Here is a 22,492-nt window from a genome sequence, read left to right on the forward strand (position 1 = left end):
GACCGCACGCGGCTGGACACAGATTAGCACAGAGCCTTTCCCCTGCTCCCCCAGTTCCCCCTAGCTCTCTCAGCAGGGGTACTCTTGTCTGCTCCGAATTTGGACGGCCTCTGTGCTAACCATCCTCGCTTGGGAAAGCGACTCTCGGCCACACCTAAGAAACTGCACCCGTTGTAAGAGTAGGGGAACGGCCAGCATGGGTTTCCCTCCTGTTTAATAAGTATGTAAGTTTTCTACTGTCCGAAGCCTGGAGATTTCTGGTGGCAGCGAAAGTTTCGAATCCATTCGAAGCTGAAGACTTCTGGATCTCTCCAAGCTGCCTTTAGAACGTAGAGCGCCTCCAGTTATTATCGCTCTTGTTATTTTATTACATTATTTAATAGGCTGTCTCTACAGAGCCAAACGAGCTTTAATGGGCTTGCTCTTTTGCTTTTCTGTCTCAGTCTCTCCCTGCGGTCTTCGCCAAAACAAATCTGCAGGAAAAGTTGCCGGGGGCGGGGCAGAAGAAGAAGATTTGATTGTTATAGATGTGCATTCTTCCTCTCCCCCCCCAACAAGCTTGCCCTCAGCTGTTATCAAAGCTTGCAAATGAGATTGTCTAACAGGATCTCAAACAAATCCGGAGGAGTTAATACCCAAACAAAATAATCAGCCCGTTTAAAGTGACTGGGTCTCCGCTCCTTTCTCTCCGTGATACTACTGCAAGGGAATGATAATTAGACCTTTATTTTAAAAATCCAAAGGGGCTCTCTCTGCTTCCCTCCCTCTCTTGCCCTCCTCCCTCCCTCCCTCTCTGGCTCCCTCCCTCTCTCTTTCTCGCAAAGGGGGTTTTCTTAATCAGGCTGTTTTTTTCGGTCCGAGGGAAGGGAGGAAGGAGCTTGTGATGGAGAAAGGGGGTCTGTAAAACGTCAGGCGCCGCACAAAGGCTTTGCCACGTAATTACAGGCTCCTATTAAGTGGAGATCTGCCCTCCCAGGGGTCTCCAATTTTCTTGTATTCCCTACAAAGCCTCCTCTCCATGCCAGTCTGTGCCTTTTGAAGTGCCAGAGAGTTTCTTGATCCGACTGAGAAGGGGAGAGGAGCAACGCAGAGGGGAGAGAGAGAAGGGAAGGGGGACCCGCCGCCCTCTACTGACTCTTGAAGCCCTGCTTCTTTATTTCTTTTTTTTTCTCCTTACGAAAAGTAAAGTGAGAATCCTGCCCTCTAATACATCTGCAAGACATCACTCTCCTGAAATTCTAGTCACTCCCGAGAATCCACAGGAGTGCCGAGAGGGGAACGGCTTTCTTGAAGAAATTTTAAAGCTGGAACAAGCCTCCTTCTGTTGGTGCTTGAACTCTTGCCGGGAATAACTTTTTTTTAAAAACCTTCTTCTTCTTCTTTTTCTTTAACCCACTTTGATTCTTCTCTCCACCCCTTCTTCTCTCTTCTGTTTGCCTAACTCCCCCGCCCGCCCTGCTGGCCTCCCCTTTCCTCTCTCCCCCTTATTATTATTTTTAGTGTCTGCGTGTGGACGCTTCTTGAGAGTTCGAAAGGATTTTTTTTTTCTTCCTGATTTAAGCATAGGGTAACTTAAAAAAAAAAAAGAAAACTTTTCGGTGTGGATTGTCTCTTTGGACCCAGCCAGACTTGGCTTCAGGAAAGCAACCGAGGCTGTGGCAAAGTTACTGGTGCCGAAAAGTTCTGCCCTTCAGAAAGGGGTCTCTCTCTCTCTCTCTCTCTCTCTCTCTCTCTCTCTCTCTCTCTCTCTCTCTCTCTCTCTCTCTCTCTCTCTCTCTCTCTCTCTCTCTCTCTCTCTCTCTCCCCACTCCCCCCTCTTTCTTCCCCACTCGGCTCCTCTCCCCCCTCGTGCCCACAGCGTTTGGTGTTGATTCGAGCGGGAAGAGGGGGGTGGGTGGGATTGGAGGGGAGACCATGACCTCCAGCTACGGGCACGTTCTGGAGCGGCAACCGGCGCTGGGCGGCCGCTTGGACAGCCCGGGCAACCTCGACACCCTGCAGGCGAAAAAGAACTTCTCCGTCAGTCACCTGCTAGACCTGGAGGAGGCCGGGGACATGGTGGCGGCACAGGCGGACGAAAGTGTGGGAGAGGCGGGCCGGAGCCTGCTGGAGTCACCAGGACTGACCAGTGGCAGCGACACCCCTCAGCAGGACAGTGAGTGAGGGGCGCGAGCTCCGGGAAGGGGACAGCGGGTGGAGACCCGGGAATGGTGGCTGCGAGCGTGTTCTATCTAAGGCTTAGGTTTCTGGAAGAGGTGGGGATGAGGAAGTCCTGGGAAAAGTGCTGGTCGCAGGTCGCAGAAAGACAAGACAGGGTGAGAAAAAGAGGAATCCTCCAAGGGTGTAAGCCCAGTTGAGGCTGGAGACAGATCAGGAGGCCCAGGGAAGCTGGGAGGCCAGGCGATCCCAGGCAGGGATCTTCGGCCAGGACTGTCTCCAGCAGCCTCGGCTGCATCTCGGTTTCGGGTGAGAGCAGCGGCCAGAAATCCCGCAGGCGGAGCATCCGCGCTTGGGTAGGAGCAGTCTGGCCAGAGCGCAGACTGCATAGCCACCCCTGTTAGAGAAAACAGCGGACAAAGAAGTCAGTCGGATGGGCCTGGGAGTGCTTCTTCTGCGGGGTTGAGGGGAAAGCTCTGTGCTCAAGGGAATCTGGCAGAAGCCACTCAGGTTGTACACCCCAGTGTGCCTGTGACCCAGGCCTGGGAAGACTGTGGGCAGCTCTAGATGCCCCGGCTTGCTCTCTGACCTCTGCTGTCACTTCTACCTGAGAATCGGTTTTGAGATTGAGCTAAAAGCCCATCCGTTAGGGCAAACCTTGATGAAGCTAGAATGTTCTTTAGGTGCAAAATCCAAAACTCTGCCCAGCTTGATCTAGCACCTTAAGTGCACCTGGGATCCTGGTTGAGGCCCAAGTGCTCGTGAAGCACACAGGGGCTTTGCTGGCCCCTAGACCTGCAGACACATTTAAGTACAAGCTGCTGTACCCACCCTCGCTCACTGTCGACCTCCTTCCCACGAAATGTTCATTTCGGAGTTATTAACTTCGCCCTTACTGCCAGCATATGCCATGGTCCCTAAGCATGTAACACGCTTGCCATCTGGTTCATCCTAAGTGGCCTCTAGTCAGATGCACACAGATACTCCCTTCGCTCTGGGAGGTTCAGGAGTTTGGAGCAGGCAGAAAGTTCTAAAATGCCCTCCTTCCTTATCTTTGTATGCTGGTCGATCTTTGTAGTTCAGAGGCTCTCAGACATTCTATGATTCTCACAGGACCCTCCCCCCTATCTTAGACTTCCAAATAATAATTTTAAAAAGACATTCAGAGCAAACCTATGTCAGAAACAGCTGGAAATGACACCTGGGAACAGTGGTAGGGTGCCAGGCTCTCTGAAGCAGGCAGGTCACTGGAGAGCCCTATCTAGTCAAGGCACTGGCCCCTAGCTACAGCCTTAAATTCTTCGGTCTGCTAGGATTGAACTAGTTCAGATGTCAGTAACCTGGGGTACAGCCAGCTCTGGATTGAGCCCACTGACTGCCACAAGAGCTAGATAAAGAGGTTTGAAGTAGACATTCGAATTACAGAAATTAGTTCAAACCACATCCAGGAAGAATCTGTATCCCCAAACCCTGGGTATGGACTAGGCTTGGAGCCTAGTCATTCTGTGTAGTCTTTTGGGGAAGCTGATTCTGGTATATACTCATGCATCTCAAGGATGGAGTATATGAAGCTCTTGCAAAAAGGACTATGAAATTCTAAAAACCTTTCACTAGGGAAAATATGAAAACAAAGACAGGAAGGCCGTACCTGGAGTCCCAGCTGCAGCTGCTCTGTGACTGTCGGGGAAGCTTCCATACGATTTAATATTGACCCCACAGTTATCACTGTTGGAAGAACTAAATGTTGGAACCTCACACCACCACACATACACACCACCCCAACAGAAAACAAGCTCTAAAGAAGACCACCGTGGGCAGGAGAGAGGAGATAGTATTGCTTTGCTCCAAGAGAAGGCTGGAGCACAGGGAAAGCGGGACCAAGGCTGGCCTCAGAAAGCAAGAGCCTCAAAGTGGCAGTCAGCATCAGAAACTGTGGGGCTGGAAGAGGACAGAAAGCACTGCTTTTTCTTGTCTTGTTTTCTTCTTTGAGGAAACCATAGAAGAAGGCAGCTTAAGGACTGCCATGCTCCTATAGTGGTATGTAGAAAAGCCAGGCTAAGGAAGCCATTGTGCAGCTGATTTGGAGGGGCTGTACTGAAGATGGTGAAAACTGGGGAGTGGTTCTTATGAGACTAGAACCACCAAGATCACATTATGCATATGAATCTCCTAGGCAAGCTTAAGGTTTCTACCTGAGCTGGGGGACTCCCCCCAGAAAAGGGTAGGACCCCATAAATCTGCCTGCATGGAACTCAACCTCATCTCATACTTGTAGTGAGTAGAGAGGTGGATGGAGGAAGGACCCAGAGAGGAAACCTAGCCTCTTCAGGCTAACTGGGGGAAAGGATGCACTTGTCAACACATTGCAGGGTAAGATGACCAGCACCTAGGACTGAGAAATAATTCAGGGAAACATAACACATAGACATACAGGCCCAGGCTGATTTTGCCTTCACTGGAATGTGACCGGCAGACAGGGCTGTACTAAGAAACTGTTGCTTTTAGAAGCAAAGTTTTCTGAACCTTCCTCTTCTCCATGGGGTGGGGGGGTATGATGACAGGACCCTCTAGTCTGGTAAGACAAGCAGCCCTGTGGAACCCCATCCTTATTCTTGGGCATTGGGTAGAATGCAGAGGAAGTTGTGATCTGTTTGGAAATCATTATCTGTGGGGTGGCATTGGTTCTTCAGTTTGTAGGAGACGGTAATGCTTAGATTATAGACAGAGAAATGGGGAGTCTGGGATAGATGGGAGCTACTGCAGAAATCTGGTCCTAATGACTTTAGGGGTCATAAGGGATGGAGAAGTTCACAGGGCATCAGGTGCTCAGAGTGAGAAAGAAAAATACTCCTCAAAGAGATGGGAACAACAAGGAGATGCTTTGACTTGCCAGGTATATGGAACCCTGGCCTCTCTAATTACCTATATGGAGAAATTAGAATGTAGGTTCCACAGATGCACTCAACAGTAGATTCTTAATTGTGCAAAAAAAATGTGTTTCATCCTGGTCAAGTATTGTAAAAAGTAGAGTCCTCATTGACCTCTCCTACCCTAAGTCAACATTCCTGTTCTCCCACCCCTCCTCCGGGTCAGGGCTGATGCTCCATTTTCCCTTTTATGGAAGGCCTGTTTTGATTATCGATTCTTCCAGCCCAGTCTATGTTTCTCAATCTTTTCGGTTCCTTTAGCACTGTTGAAAATCGACTCTATGGCTAATGTAGTAGAGGAACGTTTGGTGTATGGATGCCTGTGACTGCAGGGTAGGGATAAGTAGGGAGGGAGAGGAAGGAATCTTAAAAACAAGCAGACCTACTCTTGGGAGAACAGTTCATCCCGCTGTCAACTTCTTAATTTCAACTTCTGCAAACTCTTAAAAAAAAAAAAAAGAAAACACGCCTGCCTTCCACATTCCCAACCTCTAAATTAGTGAAACCAGATTGTCCTAATAAGACCTTTTGTTGGAAACACATGTAGTCATAAAAAGGTAGACGGAAAGTCAATTAGACACGCGCTCGCGCACGCACATATTCACCAGCCAGCGCTAAGTGATCACCAGGGCACAGCTGGATCCCGAGCTGAGCTGGTGGATGCAAATGTGGAACAGCGGCGCGCGGGAAATCGATTTGTCACAAAGGGAGAGGTGTAAAGGCAGGCACCCTCCTGCTCTACCAACTCCACTCTCCCTGGCCCAGCTCCCCAATTCCTCTATGCCAGAGGAACACCCAGGAGAGCGGGGACATTCTCTAGGACGCTCCCCAGTTGGAATCAGCATCAAAATAATATCAATTCCCTCTCTCCCTGCAGCGTCTCATTTCGCAATAGTTATGGCGCCAGAAGTGTCTCTCAGCACCACCCTGGGATTATACCCCGCGCTGGTACTCTAAATTTGAACCCAGGCCTCAGTGATCTTAATTCAAGATGGAGATGATAAAACAAGTCTTTTTAAGGGTAGCCTGGAAAACTCTCTCTTCATGGGAGCAGGGAATGAAATTCAGGACCGAGGGAGTCTCCAAAGCATTAAGCCTAATGCAAAAGGTTGGCGGTGAATTGCTTATTTTACACACAAGGGGCTGAGAGCCTAGTGACCTCCACTTAAAATTTTCAGAGAAAAAGACAATCTAGTAACTTCGAAGTTTGGGGACCCAGGACAACTTGGCGTTTGAAATTGTTAGGGAATTGAGTCCATAGGAACCAAGGATCCAGGCTGAGCAGAGACTCTTTGAGGATCCAGAAAAGCAACTCTAGGCATCACTGTTCCGATCTCATTCTCCAGGAAACCCTTCCCAATACCCTATAGCATCCTAGTCTTAGCCTTTGCACTGGTGACCTTTCTTAAGAGGCCCTCAAGGCAGAATGCTGGGCAGCAGGGCAGGCCCGCAGTGGATCACACCAGGGTCAGTAAGTAGTTCCTTTGTCTTCCCAAGACAATCATTTTAGATTTTACAGCAGGAGCGAATAAATCATCCTCAAACCAACAAATGCCATCAGTCTATTCCAAAGCCGCGGTACTTTTCTATAGCACAGATTCCAGAACCCAACTTTTGCATTACTTGTAGCCAGGACCGAGTTTTGAAGAGTTTTGCCCTCTGCTCCAGGGCCGTGCCTGGAACCCGGTGCACTCAATGACAGCTGTAGATTTTCAACTATGGGCGTACCTAGACCAAGTGGATGTTTCATTTTCAAGAATTTACAATTCTCTTCCTACGGCGTGTTCCTCAGCTCACTGCAGAGGTGAGGGAGCCTCTTCTGTCAAAGCAGACCCCAAAACCTTTTCCCTCGTGGGGAAAGCACTAGAGAGGCCGCTATCCAGTTGTGGCAAACTTTTGTGCCTGTGGGTCTTGCGCTGCGACCACAGGGAGCCGCCAGCTTAGGGCTCCATGCTCTTTGTATGCTGAGGAATGTTCATTGTATTAACCCTGTAGAAGAGCCACACGAGGAACCACTTTGAAACTAGAAGGAGTATTCATAGAAAAGGAGATAGGGTTTTGCATTGTGTTGGGGGTGGGCAAGAAGAGATTTTTAGTCAGACACTATTCCCCCTCCCCAAAGTAAAAGCAAAATGTGTCTCGACGTACTCTATCCATGTCTTGGTACGTTTAATCACGTGGGCCTTAAGAGCTAGAAATATTTATTAAAAATTATTTCGATTGCTGTCAAGTGCCCAGCTCTCTATGGCCATTTTGTGTCCCCCAAATTAGAGAACTACCTGTTCCCAGAGCATTACTATATGACTGGCCATTTCTTGTCTATTTCCCCGATGATTTGCTACGATGCTCTAAGGTACCCCCTCCCATGAGTTTCTTGTACTGTAACTCCCTCTTTGATAATGATATTGAGTCACAAGAATTTGGATTCTTGGAAAAATCAAAGACCTTGGTGTACAGGCTAGCAACACTCAAGTGAAAAATCAATATTCTCAGACGATGGTGAAAATATCAACAAAGCACCATGCCTTCCTTTTTTCTAAATGTGGCTTCTGGTTGCGCCAGTATAGATGACAGCATCAGAGAAAGGACAGAAGGACAGCCAAGGGTGTTTCTAAGTAAGTTAGCTAGTTTATTTTCACAGAAAGATGTCTCTACCGGAGACTGAACATTTGTAGATTCTTGGCATCAGTAGATAGAAGTCTTAAAGAAGTGTTCATACAGAACTCTTTGGCATATCAATTTTGCACTAAGATTTAAAAAATTACAGTATTTCATTAGTACCAAAATCACTTAATTAAAAAAAAACTGAGATGCTGACTGAAGAGGGCGACAATCTTAGTAGTTGGAGGAATGGCATAGCCTCTTAAGGACATTTGGTGAGATAAACAACAATCATCTCAACAAATGAAATTCACAGTGACCTTTTAAAAGAGTCTGTGGACAGTCAAAATCTTAGAATTCTGTCATATCTGGGCTGCTCAAATATAGGGACAAGGGACAAGGGGCTGAGTTGTGACCGCAGACTGGGTCCCGAGTGCCTGAAACCCTTTGCTACACAGCAGAGTCAGGGAGTCTCAATTCCTGAGAAGTCTAGACTCTTTTTTTTTTTTGGACTATTGGTTCCATTAGGCTCGACTTCAATTAAGGAATAAATTTGGAATGTGTGTGATAAGTTGTAGTATTCTGGTGTGTGTGTGTGTGTGTGTGTGTGTGTGTGTGTGTGTGTTAGGTAAAGAGGAATTAATTAAACAAAGATTTTTAATTTTAAAGCACAGCCATTAGTGTCTTTCGTTTTAACTGCTTTTGTCTCTGTCCAAGCAAAGATGCAAACCTGCCTACACCCTTCCACCCTTCTTGCTAGTCCAAAGAGGTAGGAAGGACCACCAGCCTAGCTTGACTGGCTGCTCCTTTCCTTTTCTTTCCAATAGGGGGTGCAATTTTCAAGGCTGAGGTGATTCTGCCTTTAAAAAAACCAACTCTAGGTCAGGAGACACTAGCTGTAAGAGTATTCTGCATGAATGGAAATGCACAGGAAATCCTCATAGCATGAAGATACTCCAGGAAATCAGTGAATATATTCCACACAGATGTGTTTTGACAGAAACACGGAGATAGCTGCTGGTGAAGTGGTCTACTTTCCTCAGTTCCTTTGAAATGACTCTGATCAAGATTCCAGGGTAAGACGGAAAAGGTAGAAGGAGGTGGGGCCAGAAGACTGGCCCTTGAGCTATAGCTTCTGGAACGAGTGCCTGGATTCTGTGGAGGGGTGGGGATTGACGGTGCAGATGTGAGTGTAATTTTGTGAGTGAGTGTATGTGCTTGTTCGCACGTGAGCATACATGCATGGGTGTCCAAATGCGCTGGAGGTTTTAAAGGAAGAGGTGGAGCCTTTTGGCTGGCATAAGTAAGATGTTTCAGACTGCAATAGGAACCCTTAGAGCACCTAGAGTCTTCAAATAGGGCAGGGAATCTGCCCCCTGGAGTGAGGGCAACCCTTTTCCATCAAAGGAAGGTGAAAACTGTCCCACAACTTGTGTGACACTGAAATCTGAATGCTGGAAATCACTTCCAGTCCCTAATATGACCCTTCAAGGACTTATGGATAAGTTCTTTACCTCCTCTGTAAATTTTGCATTATCTTCTTTACCTAAGGGTAACTGGAGACAGATGAGGTGGCTCTGGGGGCAGCACACTGGCTAAATGAAGATATTGTTGTCTTAGCATAGATGGCATCAAATACAAACTTTTCCAGATAATCTGACCTGAGATGTTCAGTAGGAGTAGAAGCAGGAGGCAGAACTGTGCGGGAGATTACTTTCCCACAATCCTGTATCAGAGAGGGAGAGCATTCATCTCATTCAGCTATTTTCTCCTCATTACTCATGTCATTATATTTTAAAGGACCTCACAGTGCTGGAAGGAGGTGCAGTTATAAATAAGCATAAAAACAGATGGGTGTTCTCTCAATTATATTCTGAGTACACACAAGGAGGCCAAATCTTTTCAAAGGGGACTCAGAAATACAACTTCAAGGCCAAAGGGCCCAACTCAATCAAAACCCTGTGCCAGAATGTGCTACGGTCAATCTGTTTGACTCTGGGCAAATTGGAGGACCTGGCCAGCAGTAGACACATGCAAAGTACCCCTTCTTCCTCATGTTTCCTTGCAATCTTTTTATACAAATCCAGTGCCAGTTTGCCAAGAGCTTGGTATGATTGGCTTAGGATTGGTGGGTGGTGAGAACATCTTCCTTTTCTTCTTTGTATATCCTCTGACACAACAATTCTGGTGCTGGAACTTAAAACATTCCTTAAATATTGTGTTCTGGAATCTTCTGAAAGAGAGGGGTGTTGAGCTCAAGTATGTATACTATGCCAGACAGCTATCTATATTTTTCCTCTCTGCGAATTCAGTTTATTATTTCATTTTTAATTTGGGGGTTCTTGAGACAGGGTCTCACCATGTAACTAACCCTGGGTATCTGGGAACTCTTTACAAGACTAGACTAGTTTTGAACTTACAATAATACTCCTGCAGGTTACAATCAAAGGCATGTACTACCATACCCGGGCTCTCCCCAGTTAGGGATCTGTTGGTGATTGCAGTTTGGGAGACTGTTTATTGTATTCTGTTTCTTTTTAGGGGTCATTGCTTAGTTCACAGAACTAAAGGTTCTAATGGAAACTGTACTGGTTCTAAATCCTCCCACCTTGTCATTTTCACTCATCACAGTGAATCCAGACAAGGACGTGGCACTAAATAACTAGGCACATGCCAACCCCTCTTTCCACTTCCTATCAGTGCTTCTTCCACAAATACTACCATAGCTCCTAGCAGGTAGTAAACAGCTGTTAAGGGGTTGTCTGTGCTCTCTTGCTTAGTAAGCACTTTTTTTCTTTTTCTTTATTATGTATATAACATTCTGCCTTCATGTCAGAAGAGGGAAACAGATCCCATTATAGATGGTTGTGAGCCACCATGTGGTTACTGGGAATTGAATTCAGGACCCATGGAAGAGCAGCCAGTGCTCTTAATCCCTGAGCCATCTCTCAGTAAGCACTTTCAAACAAAGGCCTTTCTTATGGAGTGAAAGTACTCAGCATGCTAGTTTCTCCTTCCCACTTCCTGCCTTTTGTCTAGGCCTTTCTCGGCAAGAGCCATTTGTAGATTATTATTTCCTCTTCGCAGCTCTATGACTCTGTGTGTGCTGCCACCTTGTAGATGTTGCTCTTCCAATGTCACAAAAGTACTTTGGCCTCAGAAGTAACCAAGTATGGGACTCCCTTCCTTTGATTCTCAGGCAGATTTTCATGTCTCCCAGGTGAAGGTTGTCACATCCATCCCTTATGTTCTGTTCTTGTGCCTTTGCCGGCTCCATCTCTAACTCCCTTGAATTTACCTTTAAAATCTACTTAAACCTGTCCCCTTTACAATGCTTAGTATGTCTGCCTGCATCTCCTCCTCCTTTCCTATCAGTTTTCCCACAATGCAACCTTGTCTTTCCCTACGTGCAGGTGATGAAATGAGCAGTGTGGACTAAATCCTTAAAGCCTATTCAGAGAGCTCTGCTGATGGCTTCTCCTGCAAACACATTGTTTAAAAATCCTAGCTCCCACCCTTCATTAGAATGCATGATTCCTTTTCAACCTTTTTGAAATCAAGGATGGATGACTTATCCAGATTTTTTCCTCTTAAACTCATTCTCTGTAGCCTTTATTTCTATCCTGCTCTAGCAACTTGCACTGTTCATAAGCCTAAATCCTGACAGAAGCTGTCTTGCTGCTATGCCATCAGATGCTAGCTAGGCAAATGTATTCCTGTGTGCTAGACTCACTTCTGTCTCCGAGCTTCTTATGTAGAAGAATTTGCAGCATACATTCTACCTTCCAAGTTTCTATTTCCACGACACTTTGTGATACCTCTGCTCAATTCTGGTCCCTGCCAATCCCTTCCTGTAAACGCCTTTCTTCAGTGCATGTTCTAGAAATGCTCAATGTTTCCACATGGATTTTTTTACTTATTTTCTAAATATTTTAGGGTTGTGAATGTGCCTTGAGAATTTTCTTAAGACTAGACACTGTGGGGTGGGGCATGTTCTCTCAAATACTGTATAGACACATCTGCCTGGAGGCATTCAACTTTGCTTTCTACCTGCAAAGTTTTTGTTTGTTTGTTTGTTTGTCTTGTTATAAGATAAAAACCAAGAATTGCACATATGTATTTTAGAAAACTATATTTATCTACCTTAAAATTTCAAATGAAAACTTCAAGTTGCCATTATTTTACTACCCTGAGGTAAATACAGTTAATATTTTGAAAATACATTTGAAGTATTTTCTGTATAATTTTATTCATACAACTTTTGATTATATGGCATTAGCATCCTTGATGACTGATTGTTCTTCAATCAGTAGAGGAGTTTTTAAGCCCATTTTCAAATAGCCTGCTCCCATTAAACAAGAAAACACATAAACATTTATCCCACTTGTTCTCATCAGGAAAATTAAAGAAATAAACATGCAAACAGCAAACAAATGTCTCCTGATGATTATGCAAACCTTGGCCTTCACAGTCCATTTCTCAACCCTGTCAGCTTCCTCTGGAGGCATCTTCAGCCCCAAGTATTTCAGAATAAATTGTTTCATTTTCTTTTCTGCCTGTTCTAGTTGGGAATTTTCCCTAGATATGAGCACACATTTCCTGAAGTTGGAAAAGCCTGCCTCATATCTAAAGGATGCTCCTAGACCACACTTAGAAAGGGGTTTTCCACAGGATTAATTCTCGACATAACTGGTAAAGAGTGCTCACCAAGTGGCACAAAGAGGAGACCAACATGGTTTCTTTTATTGTAGGTTCTTGCATCTTGCATTCCCTTTTATTAAATGTTGGAAGAGTCATACATTCTTTTCTGCTCTGTAGAATGATAGATACAGTGGCAGATTCAGGACCTAGTGAAACATTTTGACAAGGAGGAAGTATTAAAAACAAAACAAAGGTAATTAATTTTATCCAGACACAAGCTTTTGTTTAAAGTGATAATTATAAGAAAGATATGAAATTGTTATTATGAAGTAGATCTATTTAAAGATCATTTCAAGGCAGATTGTCATTAAAGTATTTGCCCTTTGAACACAAACATTTTATTGAAGGAAAAAATTAACAAGGGGTATAACACCATGCTGAATAAAGACTTTTAGCTTATGAATTAAATGTATTTTTTATGTATTAATACTTACTCTTTCTCTTCCTCATTAGAGGAAATAGAGTTAGCACCATTTTTGAGAATTATAAAACCACACTTACCCAATAAAAGATTCTGCATCTCCCCACATTGCCTTCTTCTAAAGGAGGGAAGAAAGAACACCCAGAGAGCAGGCTGCCTGGGACCAGATGTGCCTTCCAACCGCCCTAATCCTCAAAACCCGGGGAAGGACCACAGGATGAATCCCCAACACATTTAAGAAATAAAACGTAATTTAGTTCATTCATCATGGAACTGATTTCTGCAGTTCAGCTAGACATATTTCAAAGACTGAATCCCTTCTGACAAGAGGAACAGAAAATAATATCTCTGCACGCTCGACTCCTACAATCTCTTCTCAGCCGCCCTCAGGGAAGGAGCAATTTTCCTGAGTGTGATAATTTCCAGGGCCTTTGTTTAAATGTTTATCTTCGTCTTCCCCCTTCCTTTGCCTCCTTTACTCTGCTTTCTTGAAACGGTGCAAATATTTGTTTTCTGCCCTGTTTGAGGTTTGTTTGTTTGTTTTGAAGGTTCAACTCTACTTTGAGCAGAGAAGAAATTTAGCCTATGTTGTTTCAACTGACCACATTTACTTACACTGCTGGCTTATTTCATTCATGTCCTTAATTACTTGCATGACTTGCTTTGTCATAAGGTATTGAAAACATTAATACGTGGAAGATAAGGTGATATGGAGTATAAATTTACTTCATAAACATTAAAAAACACACACTTGCTGTTCTAATAATTTTCTTCAGCTAATTCTGAGAAGTAGATGGAGCTAGGGCAATTGTTTTCAGTTTTTGGATAGGAGTTCTGCTTGTGTATATAATCTTAGTGCATTACTACTGTGAAGCGACTCACTCTCCTGATCCCATTTTAATTTCTTAACATTCTATTCCATACACCTTTGATGTCAACCAAACTATTTTACTTGTATTACTCTCTTAGAAAACAATGTAAATTAGGAATGAGGAATCAAGCAAGCTACTTTACATTATGTCCCCATGCTGTATTAATATTCTAAAAGTAAATCACATTGCTTACTAGAAAACCGCTGTTCTGCCTGCTTCTTTTGTGGGAATGCAGTAAGCTATTGTGCTTCCAAAAATAAATGAAAAATAGACTGGGCAGTGGTGGCTCACACTTTTAATCCCTGCACGCAGGAGGCAGAGGCAAGAAGATCTCTGTGAGTTCAAGGCCAGCCTTATCTACATAGTGAGTTCCAGGACAGTCAGAGCTACATACTGAGACCTTGCTTTAACAAACAAACATAAAATAAAGGGTTAATCATATGTACATTAATGGACTATAAGACATGGAATACAGAATTCAAAATTAAGTTATCAAGAAAAGATAAAAAATAAAACATGTAATTCATTAGATTTATGCCAAGCTCTCAAAATGTGAGGAATCTTTGGGACTAGCAATGTAGGTGATTAGCAGAACATGTACTTATTAATATACGTGAGAACTTGAATTCAGTCCCTGGAGGTAGAGCTTATACACACAAAACTGAGAAATATTTTACAAGGGGCTTAGGGGCATTAGGAATTTCTATGTATTTATTGTAGATTCAGAGAGTTCTCTGTTCATTTATGATCCCATTTACAACTTGATTTTGTACAACTCTCTGGGTCTCAGTATCTTTGTCTATAAAAGTGCTTCATGAATATGGATAACCGAGGCTCACTGCTCAGAGGGAGGTAATGAACACAAAGTGATCAGTCCTCCACTGCACTTCCTGTTGTAGGCATAAAGAAATTCTTGCCTTTTTCTGTTCTGTACTTCCACAAACATCTCTGACAAGCATCGTTGCTCCCCAGCTTGGCTATATATTCAGTGTGGTTTCCCAGTCAATGCTGCAGACCATTCAGTACTACTGAAATTAGAATATTCCCATACTCTGAAATTCACACTCTTCCAGCATGTCATTTACTGAGTGACTAAGTAGACATCCGTTTTTAATCCACAGTTAGAAACTGATGCCTCGTGTCTGTTTGTGACGCTCACAGGGCTCCACCACAAATGCCACCATGTCTGCCTTAGAACTTTCTGCATAAGATCCTCCCTTTCAGGCCATGATTCCTCCCCTCTTCATGGTAAATAGCCATACTGACCCTGAAGTGCTTCAGGGGGCATGAGCATTCTTAACTCCCACCTGCTTCGGCCATCCCCATGGACTTTACAGACTGGGAGACAAACCCACTTCTTTTTCTATTGAGCTTCTGAAAATCATGTAGATTATAGCACATATCTAGGACACAAATATCAAGACTGTTAAACCAAGACTTGATTTAGCAAGTTCCCAGGGACCCAAAATGAAGCATTCTTCCCCTGTTGTCATGTTTCTACAGCAGCACTAACTGACGACTCCATTGACATTTCTGTGGGACTTAGTAAGTTTTTGTGCAGACATAATGCCATGTTAACTGTGAGTACACTTAAGTTTGTCCTTCTGTTCTCCAAGTTCAATTTTCTAATGAGTTGCATAATATAAACATTCTACCCTCCATCTGATATGTGACCTGTTTTCTTACATTCCCCTTTGAAATCTAATAAGCCTAGAATATGTACAGATTGCATTTCTATATCATGAAGTATCTAAGACTTAATTTTTTTGCCAAGCTATTAACAGTCAAATTTCCCTGGCATTTTCAAACACTGGATCTGTATTGCTCACAGCTGTGGCACATGTGGAGAAAACAAGTATCTATGGGTGAGGCACTCTGAGAACGGTTTATTGCAAGGCTGGTGTGCCTTCCCTCCTGTGGTCCAAGGAAGCAGCTGCCATTTGCTCTTTTTTTTTTTTTTTTTTTTTTTTTTTTTTTGCGAGTGAGGCAGATTATGTCCCAAACATCTTAGTGAATTTGAGGCAAAGATTAGGTAGATCTTTAAGAATAAATGGCAGTCTTATGCTGAGAAGCATTTGCACATGTTGGAAAATAGTCTTCATTTTATGACCTGTGTAGTCTGTGCTACTCACTGGCTACACACATCTGGTAGCCAGGAAGTATGGGAAGCCCAGAATGTCGGTGGGTGCTCCTTTTGACTTCCAGGCCCTGGTCCACCTGTCCTCCAGTGGGGTACACAGATAATTCTGGGTTGCCACTGTCTTTCAAAGGTCATGAAGTCCTTCCTTATGCAGAAAGCCCTTCTCTTGGTCCTTGTTTTCATAATCAATATTTTATTTATATGATTGCAATGCTGCTAATTTCTACCGATTTGCAGTAAAAGAAATAAAGAAAAATACCAGATTATCTGTTTCTTTCTCTAACACACTCACACTCCTTTCTGTACAAACCTGGTTTACTGGAACACAAATGATACAAAGGACACATGTAGGACTCCATATGCAGTGAATGAAGTTCTCCAAAAAACACACATTTGAAAGCCCTAACTTAGGCCACTTTGGTCCATAGCAGTTGGTATCGAGTCACAGAATAAGGTATTTCCTTGTGACAAAGGCTGAATATCTTGTGTGCCATTGTCACTTAAACTGTAAGTGCCAATCTTATATCTTTATCCAGGTAAATGCAGTTTGTAAGACAAGGAAAGAGAGGCAGATGATTTATAGCCAGCTCAGAGCGCCTGCCATGGTGCTTTTCCTAGTACAGTTTGCTTTAAAGCAGCTATTGAATAAATGATATATGTACACACCAACAAGAAATAAAAAGCATGCATGCAACATTTGTAGTCACCGAGCACTGCTCTAGAAGGACAAGAAATACACCATGGAGATATATACAACCCCTGAGTATAAGCTTAGGTGACTTTTGTCTCAACTCTTAGCCTCGAAGAAGCACACATTTGAAAAGAGGTACCCTGTACCACAGATAGTTGCATTTTCAGTTTAGTTTCAAGTCTAAGTCATTCATATGAAAGTGTTCTGCCTTTGGGAAGCTGACACTCACCCTCTTCCCACTCCTCCTTTTTAAAAGTAAAGTATTTCCTTACTTACAGATAGTGACAAAGCACAGATTTTGCAACACTTTGAAATCTGGTTACTTTAATTTGGTTTGGTAAATTATCCTCCCTTGGATGTGTGTTTATGAGAAGGCTGTACATGAGATTTCACCATAACTTTCCCAAATGTAGCTTGTTCAATTGCAACTGAATTTTTTTTGCATTAGTGATATATTTGGACTTGGCATGTTTTAGGACTAGATCTTCAATGTCCCCTTTAAAGTATACTCCAAGGATCTTGTCCCACATGAATGTTTTATTAATACCAAGTCATGTTTTCTAATGAAGTGTATGTCAGAGAAGACTGGTCTCCAAATGGTCTATTTGTTGGCCTTTATCAACTGGTAGAATGTTGGACTGATCAGAAGGCACTACTCTTAGAAAAACAGAGCCAGTTTGACTTCAGCAAGCTCAAAGTAAAGGAACAAGAAAGGTGGACCCTTGTGGAAATGAGATGAGCCAAAACCAGGAGCAGAGACCTTTCTGGATCAGGTCTATAGCAGGCTACGCTATAGAGTTATAGGCCTCTAAGCCCATCTGGAATCCTTTGGTGACACAAACTTTGCTCTGGTGGTCTATGACATCACTGGAACCCCGTTGGTGGAATTACAACCCCATAATTCACAGCTCACTCTTGTTTATTTTGCATTTAATCATTTGTGAGCACACTAGCTGCTTACCCAGGGGAGCTTTGTGGTTATGCCTCTGCAAATCTCCTTGTTACATAATCGAGTACATCAGAAGTCATCCACCAAGTGTCATGACATCCCATGTCTCGGGCCTTGTAGATACTGATCTTATTTATGACTGCCCTGAAGTTATCTTGGCTGACTCACCTTCTCAAGGAATCTTCCCATTTGGGGTGAGTAGTTATTAAAGACAGCTCCTGACTTAAAGACAGTTTGTCGAGTAGCAAGCATATTTCCATAGACAAATAATGCGATCCTAACTTCTACAACACAACTGAGAAACAAGATTCTATTCCTGTTAATCCACAGATGCATAATTGATATCAGTGAGATAGAAAAAAGGCTTCTGGGTAAGCAAAGAGACTCTGGATTTACTCATGTGTTTCTTTATGTTTGTCTCTGAAGTTCAGAAATGATTGCACTTAACTAGTGCCTTTGGATTTCTCATTGGGATAAGAGTACTAAAGAAAGAAAATGAGATTTATTGAGCACTTATCATGGAGCAGATGGTTTGCTGGGTGACTTTTACTAATTAAGTTGATTAAAATTTCATAACAAGGCTAAATGGTAGATATTGTTGTTCCTAAGGGGCTGAGCCCCTTGCCTGGAGCCTTGAAGCTAAGTTATTGACAAAGATTAGAACTAGTCTTGACCTTTCAGATACGTTATACTCCATTACCCTCCAGTACCCTTTCCTGTATCTTCTAGTAGCCAGAAAAGTAGTAGAACAGGACCCGCTTTCTTTGTGACATTTATTCAATAGAATAGTGAGCTGGACACTGTGAGAGCAGGTTATGCCCTGGGATTACACATTTAAATATTTGAAGAATCCTTTGAAAACTAATGCCTTTGCCAAGAAAATGATGATAGGGACTTTTATGTCAGTTAAATAGAAAATCTAAGATTAATTACCGGGCTCAGTAACTTAGATGAAGGTACTACTGAGATGGAGGTGAGGTCTAGAGAAGCTGAGGTGAGCCAGAGAGACTTGACTTTGACTGTTAACCTTTGACCACGAAAAACATGATTTTGCATATGTCATCAAGCTCCTTTGGGCTCTAGGTCTATGAAAGGGGAATGGCAGAACATCTTCTTGACAAGTCTATTGGATGCTAAACAAGATGTTCTTGGACCTACCTATCGTAGATGTATGGAACCAAGCTCTTCGTTTGTGTCAGGTCTAATGCTGAACTGTAGAACAATATAAGAGGGAAAAAGGCATTTAAAACATTTAAAATTTCTGGATGTGTCCTCTTTGAAGGTAGCAATGAGATTTTTAAAACTGTAGAGTTTCCTTGAAGGATTCTCACAGTGACCTCTAAGTTGACTGTTTAGATTTGGAAATTCATTTGTTCACATATGATGTTCTAAGTAGTGATTAGTTTCCCAGCAAACCTAAAACAGTTAGTAAATGTATTATGTAGTTGAACTGTAGTGTTGGTGGGGGCAGCCAGAGTGCTGCCATCTTGGAAGGAAGTGATTTTGTGACTCCATAGTGAGGAAGAAAGGGGTGAATTTCTCTTCCTCTTTGGTGTAGGGCCCATGCTAGGATGAACTTAGAATGTAGTGAATTTAATCTCTGGACTGTCTTATTCAATTCCAAATCTCCTATGCTGTCATAGCAGCCTTTACAGAACTGCTGCAACGCATGGTTTCCTGTAGCATGCAGTACATTTTAGTCCCTCAGTTTTCCTACTTATTCTTTTGGAGTTTCCTGTGAGGAAAATAAACACACAGAAGAGTAACTAAGTGACAAATAATATATTGAATGATCAACATTTAGACAAACACTCAATAAACCATGGGTATCCAGGTTTGTAAGATTTGCTGATTCAACCAAATAGGAGGTCTGGAATCGACTCAGTAATAACTGAAGACCCCCTACTCCAGTCTTTCTTCCTTTCACTCATGTTTTCACACTGTTGACACATACACACCGAGTACCAGCCATCCTGGTCATTATCCAAGGTGTTGGGACCTCAAGAGCAAACAGAAAAATAGTATCATAAACTTGACAGGTAAACAATTTAGTTACAACTATAGGTGAGTTCTAAAAGAAGAAGAAGAAGAAAAAGAAACAGGCTTATTTGAGCAAGGATGTGAATGAAAAAAGGAGGTAACTGTGAGAAGAGGGAAGGGACAGGTATAAAAGCTCTGAAATTGGATCAAACGTGAACATCCAGGTCATAAAAAGAAGGTCAGGGGCTGGAGAGATGGCTCAGAGGATAAGAGCACTACCTGTTCCTCCAGAGGTCCAGAGTTCAATTCCCAGCAACCACATTGTGGTTCCCAACCATCTGTAATGAGATCTTGTGTCCTCTGCAGGCCTGTGGGCATACAGACATGCGCTATATATATAATAAAAAAAAAGACAGGAAGGTCAGTGTAGCCAGAAGACTATAAGTGGTAAGAACTTTAGGCAAGGTGAGAAGTCTATGAGCAAGATACCAGAGACGAGTATGCTAAAGGGGTTAGATCTGTTTTCTAAGGATGGTGGCAATGGGAAGCCACTGGACAGATAGAAGTTTGGAATTTTATAATGAAGATTTTGATCTTTAAAAGAAAAAACTTGACCATTTTATAAGAATAGACATTAGAGAAGAAGCAAAAATCAGTTAAAAAGTTATTGCAAAGGCAAAGATAAAGATGATGGTGTCTTGAAGCAGCCATGAGAATTATGTCTTGAAAAGTCAGGCTGGGCAGCCAGGTGTGTGTACTGCAGTGGCTCAGGAGGATGCAGGGTGGTGGGGAGGACTAAGATTAGTAGATGAAAGAAGTAGCGGGGCCTTATCAGTGAGGCTGTGTAGCCTGGCCTGCAGGATCATTTTTGTAGCCCCACCTTTTCTCCGTTTTTTGTACCTGGATGGTCTCTTCAACTTCCAGGTTCCAAGTGAGCAGTTCAAATAGGAGAAGGTGACTGTATACAGCAGGGAGTGAAATGGGGACAGTTTCTTTCTGGAGTTCATTATCTGAATAAGTAGACCTTGCTTCAAATTCTGCAAAAGTGACTTCCTTGAAGTCTATCAAAACATTAGCAGATAGCATTGGCAAATTATATAATCCAGCTACGTGAAGATGTTTGTAACTGAAATTTCCCAAGAAGTTATTTATTTCATGGTTCTGAGTCCCTCCTCTTTACGGGGTATACATTAGTGAAACCAAAGGTCATAATTCAGTCAGATATTTTTCTCCCCAAAATAAAACTGAAATCATACATCAGATGGACTGAAACCAGCAAACTTGGCTACCAGTGGTCATTCCATTAGCAAATATTTATAATGTTAAGCACCGCACGAAGCACTTGGAACAACATTGAAGAACTGTCTGACGTGTTCTCTTGCCCAAGGGACAAGCCTAGTATAATACCTGAGTTCACTGATGCTCTGCCCGGCTCTTCTTATCCCTACCACTCAATGGTCTCTCAAGACTTCAGCTAGACACAGCTCAGAGCCCCCACACTGCCTCCATCTTAGCGCTGTCTTCATTCTGAATGCCTGTGTATCCTCCTTCTTCCAGGGCAGACATATGGCTCACGGAAGACTTGCTCACATTTTTCTATAGTACTTTCCATGAGCCTGATATAATTCCAAACTATGTTGATTCCAAATTTGTAAGAAGCCATTAATTTGGAATCATCAGAAGAAATGGTGTAACTTTTGAAGAATATTTTATACCCCAACTTTCTTTAGCACTCTGCCTCTTAGAGCATCTCAATAGAGAAGAATGACACCCTATGCCCTCTGTCTCAGATTCTGAATCTTCTAACATATTCCACAACTTTCAAAATATGTTCACTGCTCAGCACAGGAAATTTAATCTATATTTTGCCTAAGGCTGAAAGATCAGCTTTTCATCAGGTCTTGTTTATTTGAGGTTCATATCTGCAAACTCTGAGCCTTCACAGATGGCTTCATTAATGAAAAATAAAAGGGGAAATTGGGTCAGGACAAGCTAGTTTGCACCTACTGTGACTGGACCAACCAACCCTGTTCATCTCCTGACACCAGAAGACATGGGCTTGAGTATAGTACAATATTGTTTCTTCTTACAAGTACAAAGATTGTGAGTTAAGAGTAATAAAAACACCAAGCAAGAAAATTTAGTTGGTGAGATACCTGTTCAGTCCCACAAGGGCTCTTCCAGGAATGACTGTTTTCTCATGGGTCTGCTTGGTAGTAGTTGACATTGTGCTATTTTGTCAAACCAAAAATGTATACCCTTTGCCTATTAGGCTTTAAGTCTGGCTCTTTTCACCAGTGCTAAACTCACTTAAAAGTAGTATAAATTATGTCTGGAGAGATAACTAAGCAGTTAAGATGACTAAGTTCCCAGAACCTACAAGGGGCAGCCTATAACTATCCGTGACTCTAGCTTCAAGGAGAGCTGATGTTTCTGGCCTCCATGAGCATCTGCACACACACACACACACACACACACACACACACACACAATTAAAAAACTGTTTTAAAAGATTGGAAGAACTCATTAATAAATATTGGCATCACAACTTATTTTTTTAACGTTCTGGGTATTTTGCATTTTAAAGTATAATTCAGGGAGTAGAGACTGACAGCTTGGAAAACTTTTGGCCTGAGAGATCAAGAACCTAAGAAAGCAAAAGCAGGAAGCTCTGCTTTGTAACTCACCTTTTCTTTAGAAAGAGTCATGGTGGCTTGAAGAGAAAAAGAAACAGGAAGGAAGAACGGACCCCCAGAAAAAGATTTCTCCTTTAGATAACCCTGTGGTTTCAGCAAGGTCAAGAGTCTGAGAGTCCTGGAGTGCCTTGAGTAGTGGGCTAGCAAAGATGCTTAGCCATTTTTGACACTGACTTGAATTCTAACCTTGTGGGGGTTGGGGGAGCTATTTGATGAGGTCAGGGGAAGAGGTGGCAAGGATGGATGACGTTTCACATGAGTAGACAAGGCAAGCTGCAGCAGGCCGTGCTGGATTCTTTGACAGACACTCCAGTACAGAGCCACCTCTTAATTGCCTGCATATGGATTTCCCACCTC

At 43.0% G+C, this 22,492-nt stretch overlaps 1 protein-coding gene across 2 annotated transcripts in view; it reads left to right on the plus strand.

Moving 5' to 3' along the window:
• The first annotated feature begins 569 nt into the window (after positions 1–569).
• The window catches only part of Prrx1 (paired related homeobox 1), a 66,411-nt gene continuing 44,488 nt past the window's right edge, over positions 570–22,492 (plus strand). The window contains exon 1 of one of the 2 annotated variants that reach the window (XM_005071358.4): positions 570–2,155. In XM_005071358.4, coding sequence (XP_005071415.1) covers positions 1,915–2,155 — 241 coding nt within the window. In that variant the 5' untranslated portion in view covers positions 570–1,914. The remainder of the gene's footprint in view (positions 2,156–22,492) is intronic. The other variant, XM_005071359.4, reaches the window with a different exon arrangement.

This window comes from Mesocricetus auratus, unplaced genomic scaffold (genome assembly GCF_017639785.1).
Source record: "Mesocricetus auratus isolate SY011 unplaced genomic scaffold, BCM_Maur_2.0 Super-Scaffold_100676, whole genome shotgun sequence".
In the NCBI taxonomy this organism is placed as follows: Eukaryota; Metazoa; Chordata; class Mammalia; order Rodentia; family Cricetidae; genus Mesocricetus; species Mesocricetus auratus.